Here is a 20,730-nt window from a genome sequence, read left to right as displayed (position 1 = left end):
GATTCTCCCTGTGGAACAGGTCTGTTAGAAATGATCTAAGATGCAAAATCTACAATTCAGTATCATTCAGTACTTCGGTATCATTCAATACATATTGTTGTATCAAAGTTATATACAGAGGATGGAATTCAAAACAGTGTGATTATTGATATATGTGTGAGACGTACAGGAATATGATTGTTAGTGTAGATTAATAGCCCTTCTTAAGCATTATACATGTATAATCTTAAAATCCTCACTTAGTTGTTCATCTGTGTTGGTAGAAGTCATTCTGAATCAAAGACGAATTGCCAACGCACAAAAAGTGCACTTGCCCAAATTTTCGACGGATCACCTCTGGTCTTTGTCAAGGAACAGGCCATCAAAAGATCATTGCTACCTTTCGAATTTCGTCCTAAGATGATAAAATCTTCATGTCCTCGGTCGTTACCTGAGTATCGTTGTAAATGTATTCCTCATCGTCTCCCGTGGGTGTGGGGGCCGGGTCCTCGTCCTCTACAGGTTTCTACGGTTTAGAATCAAAATCTCAACATCCGTTTCATACCCAGTTGATGCAATATCATCTGGTAGTATTGGCAAGTAGCCGTTACATGTATATATACCTCTGATGCGTTATCTATTTTTTTACAACATTATTATTCTAGGGATATTCAGGTATTCACATTAAAAAATTGTATGCTGCGAAAAAACATACAAGTCACGATGCGAAATAATGTAGCCAATAATAGTTGCATTGGGTTGGTACAACACTGGTAACAAAGTTCTTAATACACACCCAAATAGTTACAACCGCCGACGTTTCGGTGACCGTGTGTAGCCTTCCCCAAGGCAATACTAACTGGCTCTAACTTCTGCTATACCTAGCTGCAGTGCAACGTAGATCCAGTCATGATCAGCATTGCCCTGAAGAAGGTGACAGACGGTCACCAATACGTTGGCTGTACTAATTCCTGACTGTGTATAAAGAACTTTGAACCGACAAGTAATGTACCTTGACAAGTAAAGCAAACACCATTGCCACCAGCAGCAGCTTGAAGGGTTGCACCAGGAACAGGTCGGTCACGAATGACGTGACGAAGGTGAAGACCCAGGCTTCTGCCTTCGCCTTGCCGAAGCTCAGCGTGTACAGAACTGTGAAGAAGGCAGCCACGAAGCTAGCCGACCACACCAGCAGCCAACCTGGGGGTGTGCACAGTCATTTAAATCCAAGACTTTAGATAGGACTGAACTGGATCTTATACAAGCATATGACAGTGTGTCGATATATATATCTGATGCTACTTCACCCACGGGGAGTGAAGTATATTCTCTCTCTTTCTCTTTCTCTCTTTGGGCGCTCATGTATGTATGTGTGTGTGTGTGTGTGTGTGTGTGTGTGTGTGTGTGTGTGTGTGTGTGTGTGTGTGTGTGTGTGTGTGTGTGTGTGTGTGTGTTAGCTATTCTTGTGAACAATATTGCCTCTTGCCTGTAAATTCTAACAGATCACTGGTGACATATTGTACTAGTAACAAATGTTACACTGATTGATATCTCAAAGTAGGCCAGAGAAACTTTTCAAACTCACCAATAAACACAGCCCACCAGGGAAGAGACGACTTTTTAGGTCCGTCGTTGTCTTCGTCCCGTTTCTTAGAACTACCTTCCTCGACATCATGATCCAAGGTCGACTGGAGGACGCCGAGCTTCCGGTCTGTCGAATTGTCAATGGCTAATTTCTCTCTTGCATACCAAAACGATGGCGTATCCGGGTTGTTGGAGGTAAACGCTTTCTTGCTCCTAGGTTTCCGCTGTAGCAGATTTAGAAAGCGTCTGTCTGGCTCCGAGTCGACCTTCTTGTTGCTGCTCTTTGTCTGCGCTCTTGCTCCCGAATTGCGAAAGAGAAAGACGATGAGGAGGTTGACTGGTAGGATGATGACTGCACTCTGGAGGCCGATCATCAACTGAGATGAAGGGATGTAAAGCATTGAATAATTGAGAATATTGCAAACAGGATTTTTTACGGAGTGGAGGTGATTAAAAAGCTTAGTAAACGCAATAGCCGCTGATGTTGCTTTGTCACTGGCAAAAGGCATTTTATATAATACAAAATCAAAACTATTTTTAAATGTTGTATAAAGTCACAAGTAATCATGAATTTAGTATTCTTCATCAATACCTGAGGCAGAGAAATCGGAGGGTCAATCTCCAAACCAGCAATCCTGAGCGGTTCGGGAGGGTCAAAGTCGTCTCCGCGGCCGAAGAACATGATGTTGGTGATCATGGTGCTGTAGAGCAGCGTCAGGCAGCAGGACAGGCGCTGGACACGGGTGAAGGGACTACGGGCTGGGCGTCCTTTCACGGAGAACCAAAGGTGACCATCATTCATGTCCCTGTTGGAATTATGTACAGGTTAGCATTTTGATGCTAAGTGGAACACGTGGAAACGTGTCTACGAGACCTCCAAAGCAGTAGCTTGAATCCAAAATCCTACCGGAGTGTAAATAATGATGTTGGCAATTACCTTGAACTCTTTGCAAAGAACACGTTGCGAAATTTAGTCATTTCCTCCTCTCCTGCAGTGGGGATGAGACGCTCTATCTTTCCGTCGTCTTCATCAACAGCAAGCCACCTGAGGGTATAAGACAAGACAAGGACAAGAAATACGGTTTGTTTGTTTGGTTGGTTGTTTATTTGTGCCTTTATTTACGCTCGAAATTGCTCTATTTGGCCATCAGGGCTGCCTTTCATAGAGGTCAAGTTGGTAACAGCACACATTCATTTAAAGTAAGTCATCATGTCGCTCCTTATTTGGCAACCGTATGTATATTTTGGAATGTGATGTTGATAACATGTTTACAAACAGTGTTTAAATGTGTAGAATATGTGAGAGACGATCTCATGATGGACAGATAATTGAAGTACGTCGAGTGCAATGCAGACTATACCATCACCAAAAGCAATGCAGATTTCTTACCTGTTACTTAGAAAATAAGTAGTGTGATTTGTCCCCCTATTAACCACAACAATCTGACCGAGGTACCTGTACCAAAAGACAAATTGGGGAAAACAGTCATATCACTATACAAGCAATAGAACTGAAAATCAGTGTCATCAAATAGGTCAAACAAAACGACCTTCTAAACATTCTTAATGTAGCTACAGCATTTTTGAGGCAGTGGGTTGTTAGTCCAGTGTGTCTTGGGCAACGGATAGAAGGCGGAGTCCACCACTCCTCTTTCACAATGGGCACCTTTTTACGTCCTCAACTGATGTAAGGTACCCATTTATAAGTGGGTGGAGTGAGGACAATCGTGTGTAAAGTGTCCTTAATTCCTAAGGACACAACGTCCAATAAACGTACGCTGGCCTAACCACTCGGTAACCGACGCTATATTCTAGGCCATATTCAAATACTACATCTTTATGGTTTTGAACTCACCACGATGGACTATATCCAGCGTTATTGTGCCACACCCTCATGTGAGTGAGGACACCTAGCGGCTGCTCAGTGGACACCAGAAATGAGTCCACACTCCCCTGTTGGAACAGAACTCGGTTGTGGTCCCTCAGCGTAAGGGGCGCGCTCTCGAAATGAATGCCATACAGCACCAAGGTAATCTGTAATGAAGTGTAGCGCAATGATGACGTTACACTTTTCTACTATTTATAGGTAGACCTGCAAACGCAAAACTTGCCATCACTTGAATCTCATGCTAAAACAGGTGACCATTGATCAATACAGTCTAATCTGAACTAGTGACCAGCTATGCATGATTACCATCATCATCATCATCATCACTATCACTATCATCAGCATCGTCATAATCACTATCTTCATCAGCATCATCATCATCACCATCATCACAATCATCATCATCCTCATCATCAACATCATCAACATCATCACTATCATCATCATCATCGTCATCACCATCACCATCATTATCATATTTTGCAGTGAACATTTCCTAAACAGTTTACCTCAGCGGTAGTTCCTGCGTTGCCCCGGAAACCGGTGTATACAGTGATGACGTACTGACACTCCCTGCGGAGGTTCAGCTTGTGACCTGGCAGTAACGCCACTCCGGCCTGCGTTCAAGGATAGATGTGTGTCAATTAAACTACTGTATGGAATCAATGTTAATGCCAAGTTGTCATATTTGTGTAATATTTCAAATAGTTAGAATACACCAATTATTTCTGCTAACTAATGTCTATTTTCTTACAGATACTAAACATTCTGCATAAAACTATCTGTAGAGCAATTCTAGAGAAACTGGGCACATTATCTGTCCAACCTTAGCAATGTCTTTCCTGTCCGTCTTCCTTGCCCAGAGAATGCCCACCAGGTATCCACTGAACACCGCGAGAACCAGGATGAGACCTATCGGATTCTCCAAGATGTTTGCTTTCAAAACTTCCTGGATGTTGAGCGGATTCGGCGCCACGAACCCAGCAAACTTGGTCAGGTGGTCACACCGGCAGTGGATGTGGGTTATGTTAGACATCAGACCCACCTGTTGTTATGTAGAAAATGAAGTACATTTTGTTTTAGAATGTTCACTATACACACATATATGCCTGCGTAAATTTCTTGTAAGTGCCCTTCAACTAGACCAGCGTCATCGCGTATATCATGTCATCTTAAAACTACAATGTAATTTAAAAACATCTGCAGATTTGTCCACACGTGTTTCAAGAAGAGCGAAGAGACTCTGTAGATATATTAAAGATCTGAAACACACACCCTCTGCTATTCCAAATCACAAGGAAAATGTGCCCGCCCAGACGGCACCAAAATATCACATTTGGGGTCCTGGACCATGGACTAAAAGAACAGAAATTGAACGTACGCTGCAGCCGTCGCTCTGCCACAGGTGGGTTCCGTTCTCTTCAAAGTAGACACAGGCCGTCTCGAAGGCGTACAGGGTAAAGTTTACGATTTCACCGCTCCCAAGGTCAAGGTCAGTGCCAAACTTAACTCCTATCAAACAAAAAACAGGATTTGCCTTTTCTAAATTAAATAAAAATTATATCACAACAATTCAAAGACTCAAGGGCGACCTTGAAACAATTATTGGCGGCGATTTAACACATTCAGTCGTCTGGTGTGCTGCACAGCTACATTTTGTAATTGAAACCGGCGTTATTAATAGAAATAAAGCTGCGCATAGAAATGTTACGACAAAAAATATCCGTCATCTACATGATTGTACAACCAAAGAAAAAGGGGGTCGAACCCGCGACCTTCGCGTTATCAGCACGACGCTCTAACCAACTGAGCTAACCGGCCACCGCTTTACACTGTTTTCCACTAGTTTTTCCACTAGTCCTTCCGCTGATCTCCACTAGTCTAAAGGCTGCGACCGCTGAGCGACAAAATATTTGACAGATTGCTAAACACATTTCTTAGTTAAAGAACGATTTTTTAATGTTTTGTTTTGTGTTTTGTAAATCATACTTTTACATCTTGTATATAAAATTCCAAAGGTCACAGAAAGCTAATGTTGGTCGCCGTATGGTCGCTCAGGGATCTCCGTCTAGTGGAAAAGGGGCCTGATGTATGACTTGAGATATAGATTATTGATTGAAATATGACATACCAATGTAATACTTAGTCTTGTTCTCCACGTCGAAGTCCGTGATGTCCACTTCCACTTCCGGCAGCAGCCACTGGTACTCACTAGACGTCAATGACGTTCCATTGATCCACGGGATGTTGTAGAGCTGATCCTCTGGAACTGGTAGAGTGGCTGTCCAGTCGTACGTGTCTGGTGTTGGAGGTTCATGCTTGCTCAGCCACAGGGTGACGTCATGCGGAAAGAGTGTGGTGTTGAAATCCACACTGAAGCTCATCGATGACATGTTTTTCTTGGCGAAGAATTGGAAAACCTGAAATTACAGGTGCTACATATTCAACAAAGGAGGTTTAAGATTTTAAACTAGATTAGATTATGTGAGTAGGTGTTGGAAAGACAAAGGTCAAGGTCGATATTTGGTACACTGGTGTGTATTTGTTTCAAAGATCAAAACCTACCGATATGTTTCCAAGCGGCGCAGAGGCGGTAAAGATGTACATCAGATCATCCAGACTTTTGTTTTCCCTTCGTGTCAGGATGTCTAACGGCTCGTCCAACCCGGACACAGGGACCGTCATGTTGCCGCACTTCACAGCCAAGCCGGTGACGTCAGACTGGATTATTCGCGAATTGTTTGAATATTCGAATGGGTTGAAATTAGACTCCAGAAACTGCAAATACAAACAATGAATATAACGTCATAATACATCAGTGAGTAACATTTGCCATCTAACTGAAAAATCTTATTAGGTTGAGAACTTTAATATCTATATCATTTCTACGTTGTATATGATTTACCTTCTTGTAAAATTTAGCTTTGATTGATTGTTTGATTGATTGATTGATTGATTGATAATAAGCATCATTTCAAAATATAACAAAATGCGGAACTGTTGAGGCCAATGATTGTTCAAATGAATTAATGTCTACAAGTATGATGTAACAAAAGGTTGTCAATATTTAGGTAAAAACTAGATGTCTCGTGCAATTAGGACATGTCCAGTTTTGCAGAAGTCTCCAGAATTCTTGGAATATCAGCGAGAATTTTGAAAAATGCTGCAGAATTCTGAAGAATGCTGCAGACTTCTGTAAGTGTCAGCCAGATTTCTCCAGAATTCTGGGAGCGTCCGCCAGAAATCTCCAAAATTTCGGGAGCGTCCGCCTTTCTGGGGGGATTCTCCAGAATTCCGGGAGCGTCCCCCAGAATTCTGGGAGCGTCCGCCAAAATTCTCTAGAATTCTGGGAGCGTCCTCAGAATTCTCCAGAATTGACTAAAAGATGTTTTACTTTACTTATTGGTATTCTGTTTCATGATGTAACATTATCAATATCAAATAATGTAATAATCTCCCCAAAAATAATTTCTTAATTTTTTCCGGATTTCCGTGTCTTTCCAGATTCAGAGTGTCGCCTGTTTTGCCGTGCAGATGAAGTACAGATGAAGATGTAGAAAGAAGATGTTTTACCTGAACTCCGACCTCTCCGTCGGGACAGCCGTCAGGAAGCAGGGACGAGAAGGACGGCACGCGGACGAAGGAGTCGCTCTGCCCGCCCACCGTGTACAGCTTCTCGGAACCGTCACTGGGATCTTCCCGTTTGATTCTCACGTGCATCTGTCAAAGGACGGAATGGTTGTCTTAATCCTCTTTTGGAATAAGACATCACTACTTTCTATATATATATATATCCATTTAGATATCGAAACTAAATGTCAACCTTGTTCACCCAATTACACATAAATTTTCGCTGTTGCCATTATCATAGAAAGCAGTAGCATACCATAATCTTCTTGGCGAATCATACCTTAGACATGTACACATCCGCAAATAGGTCGTCCTCGTCGTAGCCCGGCATCATATTTTCCAGATAAATGTCGTCAAGCACATCCAGGGCTTCGAAGTTCCTAGTAGTAGCCTCCTTGTTCTGTGATATTCAAAATCAACAAGTTTTGTTTACGACAATGGTCATGGCTGTGGTTGAATGCACTTCTCTCCTGATCTGTATCTGTATCTGTATCTATATAGCCGGTATAACCGCCATTAGGCGTAACACACCAGCTTCGCAGGCACGCGGCGCGGCAGCAGCTGGTCATATTACACCGAACGGTCTGTTACACCTAGTCTTTGCATATCTGACTGCAACCGTTCTTTAAAGCTACTTAGTGAGGAAGCTCCTACATTACTTGATGACAACGAGTTCCATTCTACTATGGTTCTCGGGAAATACGAATTTTTGAACACATCAATCCTTGGCTGATAACTCTGGTACTTAAAAGCATGACTATTTCTGGTCCTCTTCTGGGCTGACATTAGATACTTATCAGTCGGTACGTCCACAAGTTTATTAGTCATTTTGTACATCATGCAAAGTCTGGACATTGTTCTCCTGTCCTCAAGTGACATCCATTGCAGATCTGCTTTCATTTTTGTTACACTAGCGCCCCTTGTATCATCATAATTGTAACACATACGCTTCGATGTCAAACTATGTTAATGATATTTTCTTAATTATCTAGGGGTAGTTGAACCTTAATTAGCATATTGCTGCCTGTGTTATGCGTTGGTCCCATTCCTAATCCGGGGCCCGGCCGGGCTGTTTGCGAAAACGAAAAATGAAAAATGCATATCAAGAAAAAACACAATGTATATGGTAAGGAGTATTTTTTTTACGTTTTGTGTCTTTTGTTGTCTTTTATATCATAATCGTCGTTCCCACAAGCTACCCGACCGGGCCGCGGATTGGAAATGGGACCAAAGCATTATGTAGATGGACCAAGGACATGAAATGTCAAATGAAAGTATCATGAGGAACGATAATGATGTGCCAACTATATCTGTATATCATTTGTGTGAAGCTTTTGCGAGACAACATTAGAAAAAAAGAGGTTTTGGACAAGGCATTATTTCAGGTGGTTTGCATATAGACATATGCATGTTCTTGCATTTCACGTACCGCTTCTAGATTGTTGGAGGACGTCGTTCCACCCTCTTGCTCTGCCTCAGCCATAAATTCAGAAGCTTTAAACACGTTGACTGCACCTAGAAAATATGGTAAGAAGAACATGGACCTCTTAGAAACAATATGAATTGTAGCGTGATATATGTTGACATAGATCACAGTTCTAAATGAACCACAAATTATTCTGTGATTTTGTGATTTGTTTCATGCAAAATTTGAAAGATAGTAGAAAAGTACCGAGACAGCCTAGTTAAGAAACTTGGCTTGGTCTTAAAGCTTCAGTTCTAATTTTTTTTACAACAACAACAACAACAACATCAACAGCATCTTCTACATTCCATCATCTCGATTTTTTGCATAAGAATGTCCAGATATGTTTCGTTTACGTCTCAGGGGCCTTCACCTTTGACATGTTACCCACAATTCCGGTCGGCGCGCATGCGTACTCGGAAGTGTGAGTTTATTCTACATACCTGTAAACATCAAAGCCGCCGCTCGGTTGACTTCATCCACAGGCATGCTGTTATTTTCTGATAGCTCTCTTGTCTTCTCAAACGCAGACTTCAGAGACAAGGAACTGAAAACCTTTTTAAAACAAAAGCAGGTTTAAGTTGCAATCAAGCATCACATCAAAGTTATAATGAATTTCAAAGTGACATATTTGTTTCTAAGCTAAACAAAACAAAACAAAACAATGAAGATATGGTGCTTCAAAGAGTTTTATATTCGGTCATTCTGTATTATAGTTTATCTTAAGTTTATCATTTTGACAATAACATTTCCACAGGACAACTTATTATTTGCAAGCTAACTGCAGAGTCCTTTGGAAGGCAGATCAAATGTAAATCTGGAGTCCAAATCTATACCACTTCCTCACGACCCCAAGAACTATTAACCACTAAAAAGTCATTACCGTAGCATGTCCAGAACATGAGATGTCTGCTGCAGTACCATAGACAGGTATAATGGGGGTATAATGAAATTGCCTTTTGTTTTCCGACCCATACCAAACATCATCAAGTTTAACCCACAACCTCTCGACTTATGCTCAACCCAAACACATTGCACTGAAGAATCAAAGGCTAGTACTTACTTGAGCGTCACCGGGCACAAAGTCAGGAAATGCGGTGACCAGTAAGGTAGATGTTGACAATCCTACAATGCCGTCATAGTCCTCTATCTCAACAGCCGCCATATTCTCAGCCACTTTGTCTGTAAGCTGTAGTAAAGAGAAGGGGACTGTCATTGTTTTGGACGATACCTGGCTGATTTGTACCAACTTAGCATTTGTTTGGCCAAGCTTATAAACCATTGAACCATAGTCTTCTATCTCAACAGCTGCCATATTCTCGGCCACTTTGTCTGTGATCTGTAGTAAAGACATAGGGACTGTCATTGTTGATTCTACTCAGCTGATTTGTACCAACTTTTGTTTGGACTTGTTTGACCAAGCTTATGAACCATATTCTTCTATCTCAACTGCTGCCTTATTCTCGGCCACTTTGTCTGTAATCTGTAGTAAAGAGATAGGCACTGTCATTGTTTTGAACAAGATCTGGCAGATTTGTACCAACTTAGCATTTGTTTGGCCAAGCTTATAAACCATTGAACAATAGTCGTCTATCTCAACAGCCGCCATATTCTCGGCCACTTTGTTTGTGATCTGTAGTAAAGAGATGGGCGCTGTCCCTGTTAGCGGTACCTGGTTGATTTGTATCAACTTAGCATTTGTTTGACCAAGCTGATGAACAATTTGTAACAGATACAGGCCGGTAAGCTCATTTGGTTAGAGCGTCGTGCTGATAACGCGAAGGTCGCGGGTTCGACCCCCGTGCTGGCCAACCTGACTTATTTGTTTGTTTGTTTGCTTATTTGTTTGTAAACGAAGCCAAAGATCCTTTTGTGTGGGAACAAAACTATATGTTCCACCAACGTACGTGAAATAATATACACAGGTTAGTAAATGACTGAATCACAAAGGAGCTACAAAAGCCGACCGATCATTTTCTTCATTGCACTGCAGCTAGGTCACAGAAAGGTTGGCTGTTGTAACTGCTTGGTTGTGAATAAAGAGCTTTGCTATTCTTTATCAAGGTTTATTTGGCTTTATTTCTATAAATATGTCTGTATGCCTTTTATACCTTTTATATACATGGCTTTTTTGTTTAAAGAATGATATCACTATTATGAAACGTAGTACAACATTTGGTAATTGATATAAGCAGAACGTTAAATCTTTCACAATTTTGGCTAAAGTACCTCACTGGTGTCTTCCCCTTTGTTGGCTAAGGCAGCAGCGACGCCAGAAGATATCACCGAACCACTGAACGCCTCCGCCGGAGACCGCATGGACAGCAGCTTGGAGAAGGGCCCTATTGAACTGTCGTAGAACCCGTCCATGTATTCACTCACCTGGGCCTTCGTCGGTGTTGTGATCTTATTGATGAATGAAATACAATATACATTCATTGTAGGTTTATTCTCTCTCAAGTACATGTACATGTTATGGTGATAAAGCAGATCGTCATCATATTCACTAATAGTGACAGCGTTAGTAAAACGCTTCTAAAACTGTTTTAAAGAGAAAATGATGCCTCGCTTCATGACTGCAAAGGAAAGCGAAGCATCACTATGAGTATCACTAATTGTAGTTTCAAATATACATTTATCTAAGAGGCCACTTACAACTATGGGATCCAGTAAAACAGTGGTATTGCGTCCGTCAGGGCTGGACACCATCAGTTCTATTATGATCAATCCAGGAGGGATGTCCACCATCGGGGTGTAGAGAACCTGGTTTGAATGACAATGGAAAAATGGGCATAAGCAGATGTCGAAATTCATCCAATACAGTGTACAGCACTGGTACATACAGACACAACGCTGGATAGCATTAAAAGAGACAGCCAGCCAGCCAGCAAGAGAGAGAGAGAGAGAGAGAGAGAGAGAGAGAGAGAAAGAGAGAGAGAGAGAGAGACAAAGAGAAAGAAAGAGAAATGAGAGCCAGAGAGAGGAAGAGGGAGAGAGACAGAGAGACAGACAGAGGCAAATAGATAAAGAATGCAATAGACTCACCCAGCCAGAAAAGACTCTCAGAATGATGTGCACGGTTGTAGCTGGACCACTTCCTGGAAACTTAGTTGTTGCCAGTTCGACCCCGTCTGGTATGAACTCGTACCGGATATCTGCTCTGAGTGGACCAAGCTCGTCATAGAAGTCTGCAAATACAAATACAGGTATAAATCAAAAAGAAATGAGATGTAATCACGGGACTAAACTAAGGGACAACCAAAAAAGTTTCCATAGGTGTACCCTCCAAACAGAGCTTTGGCTCTGACTTGTTTGGATGTCTTTTTGGGTGTGTTCTGGGCATTTCTGTTTTGTCAGTTTTTATTGTATATATACTATAGGCCTAACGCCCGGTGGATAGTACTGACAAAGGTTATATACACCAAGAAAACCTGACAAAATAGAAAGGCAGACAAAAACATAGAATACGTTGAAGACAAGATAACCGCTGTTTGGAGACTAGGCCCGGTAGTCATTAAACATAGGTGTAATAAGGCAGTTCACGATTCCGAATACGCATGAACAAGGTCAAAGGTGACGATCCCTGACTTATAAACAGTTCTCGTCTCGACCATTGTCTCGGTTTGCATAACAATGTCAAACCGTGCATTGTTTGTGTCTGAGGGGCCTTCACCTTTGACATATTACCCGTAATACATTTCTCTGGGCATGGGTACTTAGAATCGTGAAAGACCTTATATGTGATCATTGTACACGGACCTTCGCAGACGATGCAGAACTTGTCCACCAGAGAGACCCCTTCTGGAGGAAAGACAGAACACACGTCTGGCGGTATGTCTGTAGAGTTTCCCTGCAGAAGACTCATCGGTATGGGGTTCCCGATCACCTGGAATCGGTACTCCGCAATCCTCGCATAGTTATTGTTCTTAAAGTTACTAAGTCTTATCGTGTAGTTTCCACGGACCTGCAAAGCCAAACAACAAAGGGGTATCACTTATCTGTACTCCGTTTACAGAATGAACAATAAAATGTGTTGAAACTATAAGAAAAAAAATTTAAAAAAAACACAAGCTGGTGTCTGGATGCAGTCAGAACATCAACCATTCAAACCATATTGTTGAACAAGCCATATTGTCTGTTTGTCTGTCTTTCTTTCTTTCTATTTATCAGCCTGTCTTACTGTCTGTCTCTCTTTCTGTCTGTCTTAAAAGTTTTTTTCTGTCTATATTTTCGTCTGTCTGCCTAACTGTCTATCCTTCTGCCCGTCTATCTTTCTGCCAGTGTATCTATCTGTCTATCTGTCTGTCTTTCCGTCTGTCCGCTCGGTTCTATCCCTCTGTTGCAGATAATGCAATCAACATTGTGCTGTCTCCAGAACCATCATTTGGAGCACCAGAGAAAAAGGATGTATAACACAGGAATACAGGAGTCAATGTCTTATGCTATAAATAATCATTACCATCCAAGTACTCACTGTAAAGACGTCGGGACGAACTTTGAGTTTTAAGCTCCCCATGGCCGTGATGTTGTTTGTCCAGTCAATGCCAGGAAAGTCCGATGGAGCTTCCTCGAGAGTCCAAAAGTTATTACCGTCGAATGAACACTTGAGATGCAGTGTCCTATAAGCAATGAAGTCACCAGGGTTGCAATTTTCCTGGCAGCTGAAGGAATTGAAACACGTCATTGTATCAAGTTATTATTAAGCCCCTGTCACGAAACTCAATTGGCCGATATGTCTGCGATTTCTAAATGTCACCGAGCCCCGTTAGATACGGTAAGATAGATCCCCCCAAATGCGCGAACCTCTGCCAACTTTGAAATCGGCCGACCCCTCAGGCCATCAACAAATACGACTAAAGCTCGTCGACTGTGTGACAGTATCTTAACGATGGTACGTATGTCAATCCTTAGTTGTTGTTCATTTAACAAACCCTACACGGCCTTGTGGAGATCGCAACCCCATCAGGAGACAGCAAAACACAAATCAATTTATGACGAAAAAACACATTTCAACAAAGGGCGTTAAATCTCTGTTTTTAGGAAAGCCATACGGACAATAACCCACCACACTCGTAAAGAGTAAGGGTCCATCCCGACGGAGTGACTGGATCAAATAAATCTGTCCGGATATACAGCTTGTTCTGTTCAGTGCAATACAACCCTGGTGAAGCGGTTTACCGGGCATACAATACAAACAAACAAACAAACAAACAAACAAAAACAGACAGACAGACAGACAGACAGACAAGCAACAGATCCTTGAAATACTGGTTCTGAACAGAGGTTTTATGAACATGATACATACTCCAATGTGAAATGACCTAATCCGGATGGTAAGATGTGGATGTTGATGTAGCTATAGGCAGGTGGACGTTCTTCGGCCGTGATGACGACACTGACTTTGACAATGGAACCCGCCGGGCGAGCAGACCAAGATTTAAAGCGCAGTTCACCTTCGTCTGGACTCGAACTTGACTTAAAGTTTCCAAGGAGAGCCTCACACGCCGATAACCCACCGGAAACCACTACGATGCAAAGGTACAGATTGAAGAAGATATAAGTTAAAACTTTGTACTTCTTGAAGTAAAAGTTCTTTCTTGGTTATGGCCCAGTCACATGCGTTGTGCTATCGTCATACGGCTGTTGGCGTTTAGTTCGCTCTCATTTGCGCCATGTTGCCAATATCGATTTAAAAAATGTTTGAAAAAGTCGCGATTTCAGGCGACAAATTGGTGCCCATTGGCGAAAATCGATATTGGCGCCTGTTTGCGCCAGTTGGCGAATGCCTTTCGCAAATAGTCGCAAACAAGCGCGGGCCATGGAGATCCCCGCTTTTAGATTCTTGTTAGCGTTTGGTTCTGTCAAAGTCTGCCTACAAAATTCTACGGCATCAAAATCGCACGACGACCTAGGACAAATGTCAAGTCAAGTCAAAGTTTATTGCACAACAATTGTAACAGGTACAATGTAAGACACAATGCTACTGGCTACTAAAATGGATTGTTCACGGTGGTTTTAAGTTCGCGTTTGAGACAATAGGAGAAAAGGGGGTAGGGGGAAAAACCGCTGTGGTTTTAAGTTCGCGGCTAAAAGCTTACCGCGAACATAAAACACCGCGAACATTTCTGTACAAACTACAGGACGGTTCTATCCTATATACAGTGTTCTAGCGCAAACTACAGGGAGCTTAAGGTTGTAGGCTACGTTGTGAATGGTAGATAATATCAACAGGAATGTGAGCCGCCGATAGAGTAAACATGTCATACCCGGTGGGTCAGTGTAATCCACTGCTTCGCAGGACCAGTTGTAGCTAAACTGGTCGGTGGGTACAAGTTCATCTGGATCGTAAGAGTCAAAAGCCCTCACGTCGAAGTCTCTAGCAGACATGGACCTTGCGGCAAAGCCGGGAGTCAGCAAGGCCACCAGAGGTAAGGGCACCACCTCCATCCACGTCTGGGCAACACCGATGCTGACGTGCCCAAGCTCGGTCACGTTCATGGTCACTGTAATCTGAGATAACAGTAACCGCATGTACAACAGTCAGGTGGCTGAATGATACGGTTTATCGCGAAACTGGCGTCTAAAAAAATCACGTGTCTTTGCTTTTGTGTTTCTTATACAACTATATAAAACAAGGAAAACAAACAAATCAGAAGGTATATTTTTTGTCGTATTGCTTCATTATCTTTTTCATGTTATATTCAATAAAGAAATAAAATCATAAAGTTCCTCACCTGCACCATGAGTATGCCGAGTGGCATGGTCTTCCACGGTAACTCTAGCTTCAGCTTGTCGGCGATGACGTCATCGCGATCGGGTAGGTAGTCCCAGTAGGCCTCGATGGGATAAGTCAGTGTCGTCAAATTGGCTCTTACCGTCCACATTGCCGACGCCTAGATACACAAATTATGCAGAAAACAAAATGACCACACCCATTTTGTACTGTGACTTTCCGCTGTATTCAATAACTTTCCGGGCCAGACTGGAGGGCTGCCCTACTCTCCAAGCAGAGCATGGGTTTCGGCTGGTTTTTGACGTGTTTTGGGGCGTTTTTGTCGGGCTTTCTACTTTGTCATTTTTTTTGTCTCGCCAACCCAAGTTGGGTTGTCAAAAAAAAAATGACAAAGAGAAAACCCGACAAAAACGCCTAAAAACACGTCAAAAACCAGCCGAAACCCATGCTCTGCTTGGAGAGTAGGCTGCCCGCCTTAGCCAATATTGCCCCTAACGGGATTATCTGGAGGTAAAGCCAATTTGAAGTTGAAGCTATGGAGCTAGCTTTTGATATCTAAGCGTTGTTATTTTATTGTGTGTGACAGGAACCGACAGGTCTGTGAGCTCTGAAGGGCATTTTCGGCAGCAACACGCCCGGTACCCTCTCGATTTTTAAAGATCAGCAAGCCACCGAGCCCCGTCCAATGTGGGAGACCATCGACCGAATCCGTTGATTTTCAGGAGGTCACCGAATTGCCGAGAGTCAGGCGTATTCAGTTTGGGCAAGATCAGAAAAAATTAGCGAATCTCTAAGAATCACGCATGCAGTGATCGAGAGCTTGAGGATACCGACCGTATATGTTGCTGGCGAAAATATGTCCTAGAATTTCTGTCTGATATTAGCCTTCTGTTTATCTATTCACCATTTGTTATCATGCTATTGTATTCTTATATTAGATATTACTTAAATTTACGTCGTAGCTCATTTCTGTTTCCACCCTTACTTATTTTTGGATCCGTGGCTTATGTTTATATCATTTTCTGAACTTTGCTCTTCTCTCTGTCTGTATTATGTGTTATTTTGTATCATTTTGTAAAATGCAATATAGATTTTTTTTAATATGACCTTACTCCTTTTAGAGCTCACAGACTCGTCGGGTGAGCTATTTTCCTGCTGTGTGACGTTGGCTTTAAGCTTAGTAGTAGTAGTAGTCCACTAGCTTTAAGCTCAGGTATCATGATTTAGGATAAATAAGTGTAGGTATCCGAATTTCAATGGAGAAAATAAAATTCGTGAACTCACGTTGTAGGCGATGCCACATTCGAAAGACACCAAAGGGTTGATGGTGACATTGCCGCTTCGGTGTACTTGAAGAGGGTTGTCGACACTGCAAATGGAAACGTAGCATGTACATTTCTACAAAAGTAGCACCTTTCTTTCGTAAAGTAACATGTCAAGCACATCACCACTTACCACTGAATGACTTAGAAAAATAGTCTACACCACTGTGCAGGCACAACACAATGATTTGAATAGATATGAACAGGTGAATATGGCGTGAACAATTGATTCCACGCTCCAGTACACACTGTGTGATAGCTAGTAACGTTATAGTTTGATATAGTCCACTGACTATTATTATTATCCACATTGATGTGTGTGTGCCTGTTTGTGTGTGTGTGTGTTTGTGTGTGTGCGTTTGTGTGCCTGTGTGTGTTTGTCTCTCTCTCTCTATATATATATATATATATGTGTGTGTTTGTGTTTGTGTGCGTGTGTGTGTTTGTGTGCGTATGTGTGTGTGTGTGTGTGTGTGCGTGTGTGTATGTGCGAGTGTGTGTTGGCGTATGTGTATGTGTGTGTGGGGGGGGGGGGTATGCATGTGTGTGTGTGAGTGTGTGTATGTGTACGTGTGTGTTGGCGTATGTTTGTGTTTTCTTGCGTTCGTACTTGTGTGTGAGTATATTATACATCTATCATACCTGCGAATGCCCTCGTGGATATCCACCGTGACGTGGCACGGTTGTTCCCCGGGCGGTTCGTACCCCGGTGCCGTACCATCTGCCTCCATAGGCAGGGTGCAGGCAGCGTGCAGGGTCTCGCACGGGACGATCTTGATAGGCTCTGAGTTAGCAACATTTTGTATCACAGGTTTATTCATCTAATTTTTCTGTTCACAAGACGCAAGGGGGGCTAAAATTATACTACTTCTTCCCGACCCCTACAACTATGTGCTACTTAGAAATCAAAACCATAGCATGTCCAGAACTGAAGATACGAAAAAAAACCAGAGTTTCTCCTGTAGTACAAAGGGAAACCGCTAGGAGGTCTAAAATTGACGTGACCTTTAGCTTCTCAAGACCTATCCACGTACCAAATGATATTACAATCCTTCCGAGCAAAGATACAAAAACGGTTCTGCTGCAGTACCAGGGTTAACCACCAGAAGGCCCCAATTGATTTTAACCGTCGGGTCCACAAGACCTACCCAATTGCCAAATATCATCATAATCCACCCGGTTCTTGAGATATTTCTGGGGAGAAGCACGCACAAACGCAAGCACCCAGACAAACGTACCAAAAACTATACCTCTATGTTTCATGGAGGTAAAGAAAAAAATGTCTTACTAACCTTTGTGACCAAAGAAGCAGAAGTCCCTTATCCGAACGGGCCATCCTGTGAAAGACGTCATGGTGATCCTCCAATACTGTGACGTCACGTTGAAATCCCCGAAGTGCTGTGGCTTGCTGGTGCCGACCAGGACAGCGTCCGAGCTCTCCACGACTTCCCACACATAGGGGTCCACGGACGACATCTCCAGAACAAAGTCCTTTATGTCGTGTAGGCCGTTTGCAATTTGGACGATCCTGATCTGGTACACCCTATACGATTTTTTAAAAATTGAATCATATGTAATGATAATAGTCTTTATTGCATATTCCTGCCCAAATGGGCTAAATGCAAAGGAGACCACATGTGGTCTAGAAGATGCAAATTGTAAAACGTGAAATAGTAAAATGCTACATTCTAACATTAAAGGTAAAAACAAACAAAACTGTGGAATATTGTTAATCTAATTTTGATCACCTCATATTTTATTTTTCATTTTTGAAACCCTTGGAAACATGACTACATACTATGTCCATTATATGTACATTCGTACGTGACATCAGGTATATGAAAGCGTCCTGCTTTGACATTTTTATATTTTTCTTGTCTAATTCTATTGTCTTAAACAGCGATTGTCGCTCATCTTCATATAAGGAACAATAAAGTAGAATATATGGAGACGAGATACATGTACGTGCTCAAGAATACTGCTTATGCTGGCGGCACCACATAACAAATATACTATCAATAACATAAGTACAGGTAACTGGAACGGGAACGTCTAACCGAGGTAAAGAAATTATGCTAACAAGGGTCAACAATGAGCAACAGAGGTACCTAATAGTTAACATGGTCACTTGAAAGCGATGATGACAAAATGATTACAATGGTAATCACTTATGAAAACGTTTGGTTTCTGATAAATACAACTGATTTCTAGCGGCCAATAACATGAGAATTGCTTTCACATCGACACCCGCAGCTACAGAAAGGATTAGCAACTACGTTACGAACCTGTGCGGTTCCTGCATGTCCACGATTATCCAGTACTTCTTGTTGGGTACTCTAGTAGGTATAGCTGGAGGTTTCCACACGGTGTCCCGCGAGCAGTCCAAGGCATTCCAAGGCGGGGTTTCGTACGAGCTTGGAGAAAAGTCCACCACCCAGGTTTCTAGTCCTTCAAGCCATCCAAGGTTAACTAGAAAGGGAATGTGATTTTCTTGGTGGTCTGTTTTATCTTGCAAGATACAAGATGACTTTATTGGATATCGCACTGGGTTAAAACCAATGTACACTGATTAAAAACTTTTTTGATGTAGTTGGCGCAGTATAGATATGATATCATCAGATATGACTTCAACTATCATCTAGAATAGCGGGGCAAACAATAGTGAAAATTGACATATGTACATATAACGTACGTTGAATATGTACACATACCTTCAATCACACACACAAATGCACACAGACGTACGCAAGCACAAACACACACAGATACAAAACACACACACACACGTCAATGTGGATACATTGCTTGGCTTTGCATTATAATGTTTACCAATCATAGAGAGTGGACTATATCAAACTATAACGTCACTAGCGATTACACTTACAGTACGTACTGGCGCGTGGAATCTATTACTCACGCCATATCCACCTGTTCATACCCATTCAATCATGATGAATATGTCTGGCATGGTAGCCCAGTTCCAAAAGTGTAATTTTGCAAATTCCCTCGGCAACTCCCTGATATTGCATAACTGTAGTACATATATTCAGCTTCAGTAATTCACTCCCTAAATAGTATATGTATATATGTTTGCCTGGCTCAATCCTACACCTCCCCCCCCATCCCCTAGCACGTTATATATCTATCTGTATCTTGCTCGTGACCTGACTCCTATCAAAGAACCAGTTGCTAAATTCCAACGGGAACTGAATAGAGATACGGGTACTGGATAAGGCTACGACGGAAAGGAATCAAGGATGGATACCTGGCTACTGCCCCCTAAAAACACAGTTTTTGGTGTAAAGCGAAGTAAAAGTAGACTAAAAAGAGGCGAGTATTTCTCACCGTAGCAATCCGAGGGTACGGTCGCTGTGCACAAGCAAAGGCTGCAGGTTTCGTTCAGAGGTCCCACACCGTCCCGACATGAGCAGAGGTCCGGGGGGTTGGTGATATTGCGACACAGAGACGACGCTACCACTGGTAGAGACACCGACAGGATCGCTACCATTTCAACACAAATAAATGTTTTGTTTCATCATTCATTTTATTGAGTTGCACTAAACAACTGAAATGCAACAAGGGCAATATGGGGGAGCTCCCAATTTGTAAATAACGACGTCACAGCATAAGCAAAACTGATAGCATAGAGTCACAGAGATAAGATCATCCGATATCGTTGAAAGTAAATAAACGTGAAAGGACAGATATCGAGTAAGTTAAAAGCCAACTCTCGGCCACTTCCCCCATATTCCCATTTGGAGACAGAAATAGAAACGAATTTTGATATAAATAGAAACTGAAAACATAAAGTTCCGTACAGTGGGGGCCATTCTTGGAAAATGTCAATATTTCTTTATTCAGCATTATGATCAACGTAGATACACAGGCATGATGACATCGAAAAGAGAGAGGAAGAAATTTGTCTAAGGTCCTCATCTAGCTAACATAATAAACTTTATTGACGACAACTGTACAAGGTACACCGTATGACATCTTCTGGGACATAACAACAGCCATTCTATGTGACTAAACTACCCTACAAAAGACTATGTAGTATAGGACATCGTTTGACATATCATCATGATATCAATAAATATTGATCAAACCCTTATAAATTTTGTTTACTGCC

The 20,730-nt window shown here is 42.1% G+C and overlaps 2 protein-coding genes and 1 non-coding gene across 3 annotated transcripts in view; 1 reads left to right on the top strand and 2 right to left on the bottom strand.

Annotated features, from left to right (window-relative positions):
* Nucleotides 1-20,730, bottom strand: part of LOC136447424 (polycystin-1-like protein 2) — a 97,087-nt gene that overhangs the window by 58,992 nt on the left and 17,365 nt on the right. The window lies entirely within an intron of this gene.
* On the bottom strand, nt 5,506-7,171 carry LOC136446993 (uncharacterized). The gene is made up of 4 exons (XM_066445654.1): nt 7,025-7,171; nt 6,017-6,229; nt 5,583-5,871; nt 5,506-5,519 (listed from the first exon to the last, which is right to left on the bottom strand). Exons 1-4 carry the CDS (start codon nt 7,169-7,171, stop codon nt 5,506-5,508), a joined length of 663 nt encoding a protein of 220 aa, XP_066301751.1.
* Trnai-gau (transfer RNA isoleucine (anticodon GAU)) lies at nt 10,284-10,357 on the top strand. Its single transcript has one exon. It is a non-coding gene; the product is annotated as a tRNA-Ile (tRNA).

Source organism: Branchiostoma lanceolatum, chromosome 13, assembly GCF_035083965.1.
Source record: "Branchiostoma lanceolatum isolate klBraLanc5 chromosome 13, klBraLanc5.hap2, whole genome shotgun sequence".
Lineage (NCBI taxonomy): Eukaryota > Metazoa > Chordata > Leptocardii > Amphioxiformes > Branchiostomatidae > Branchiostoma > Branchiostoma lanceolatum.
Note: the sequence above shows the minus strand (reverse complement) of the source record. Positions and strands in the feature narration are given on the sequence as shown.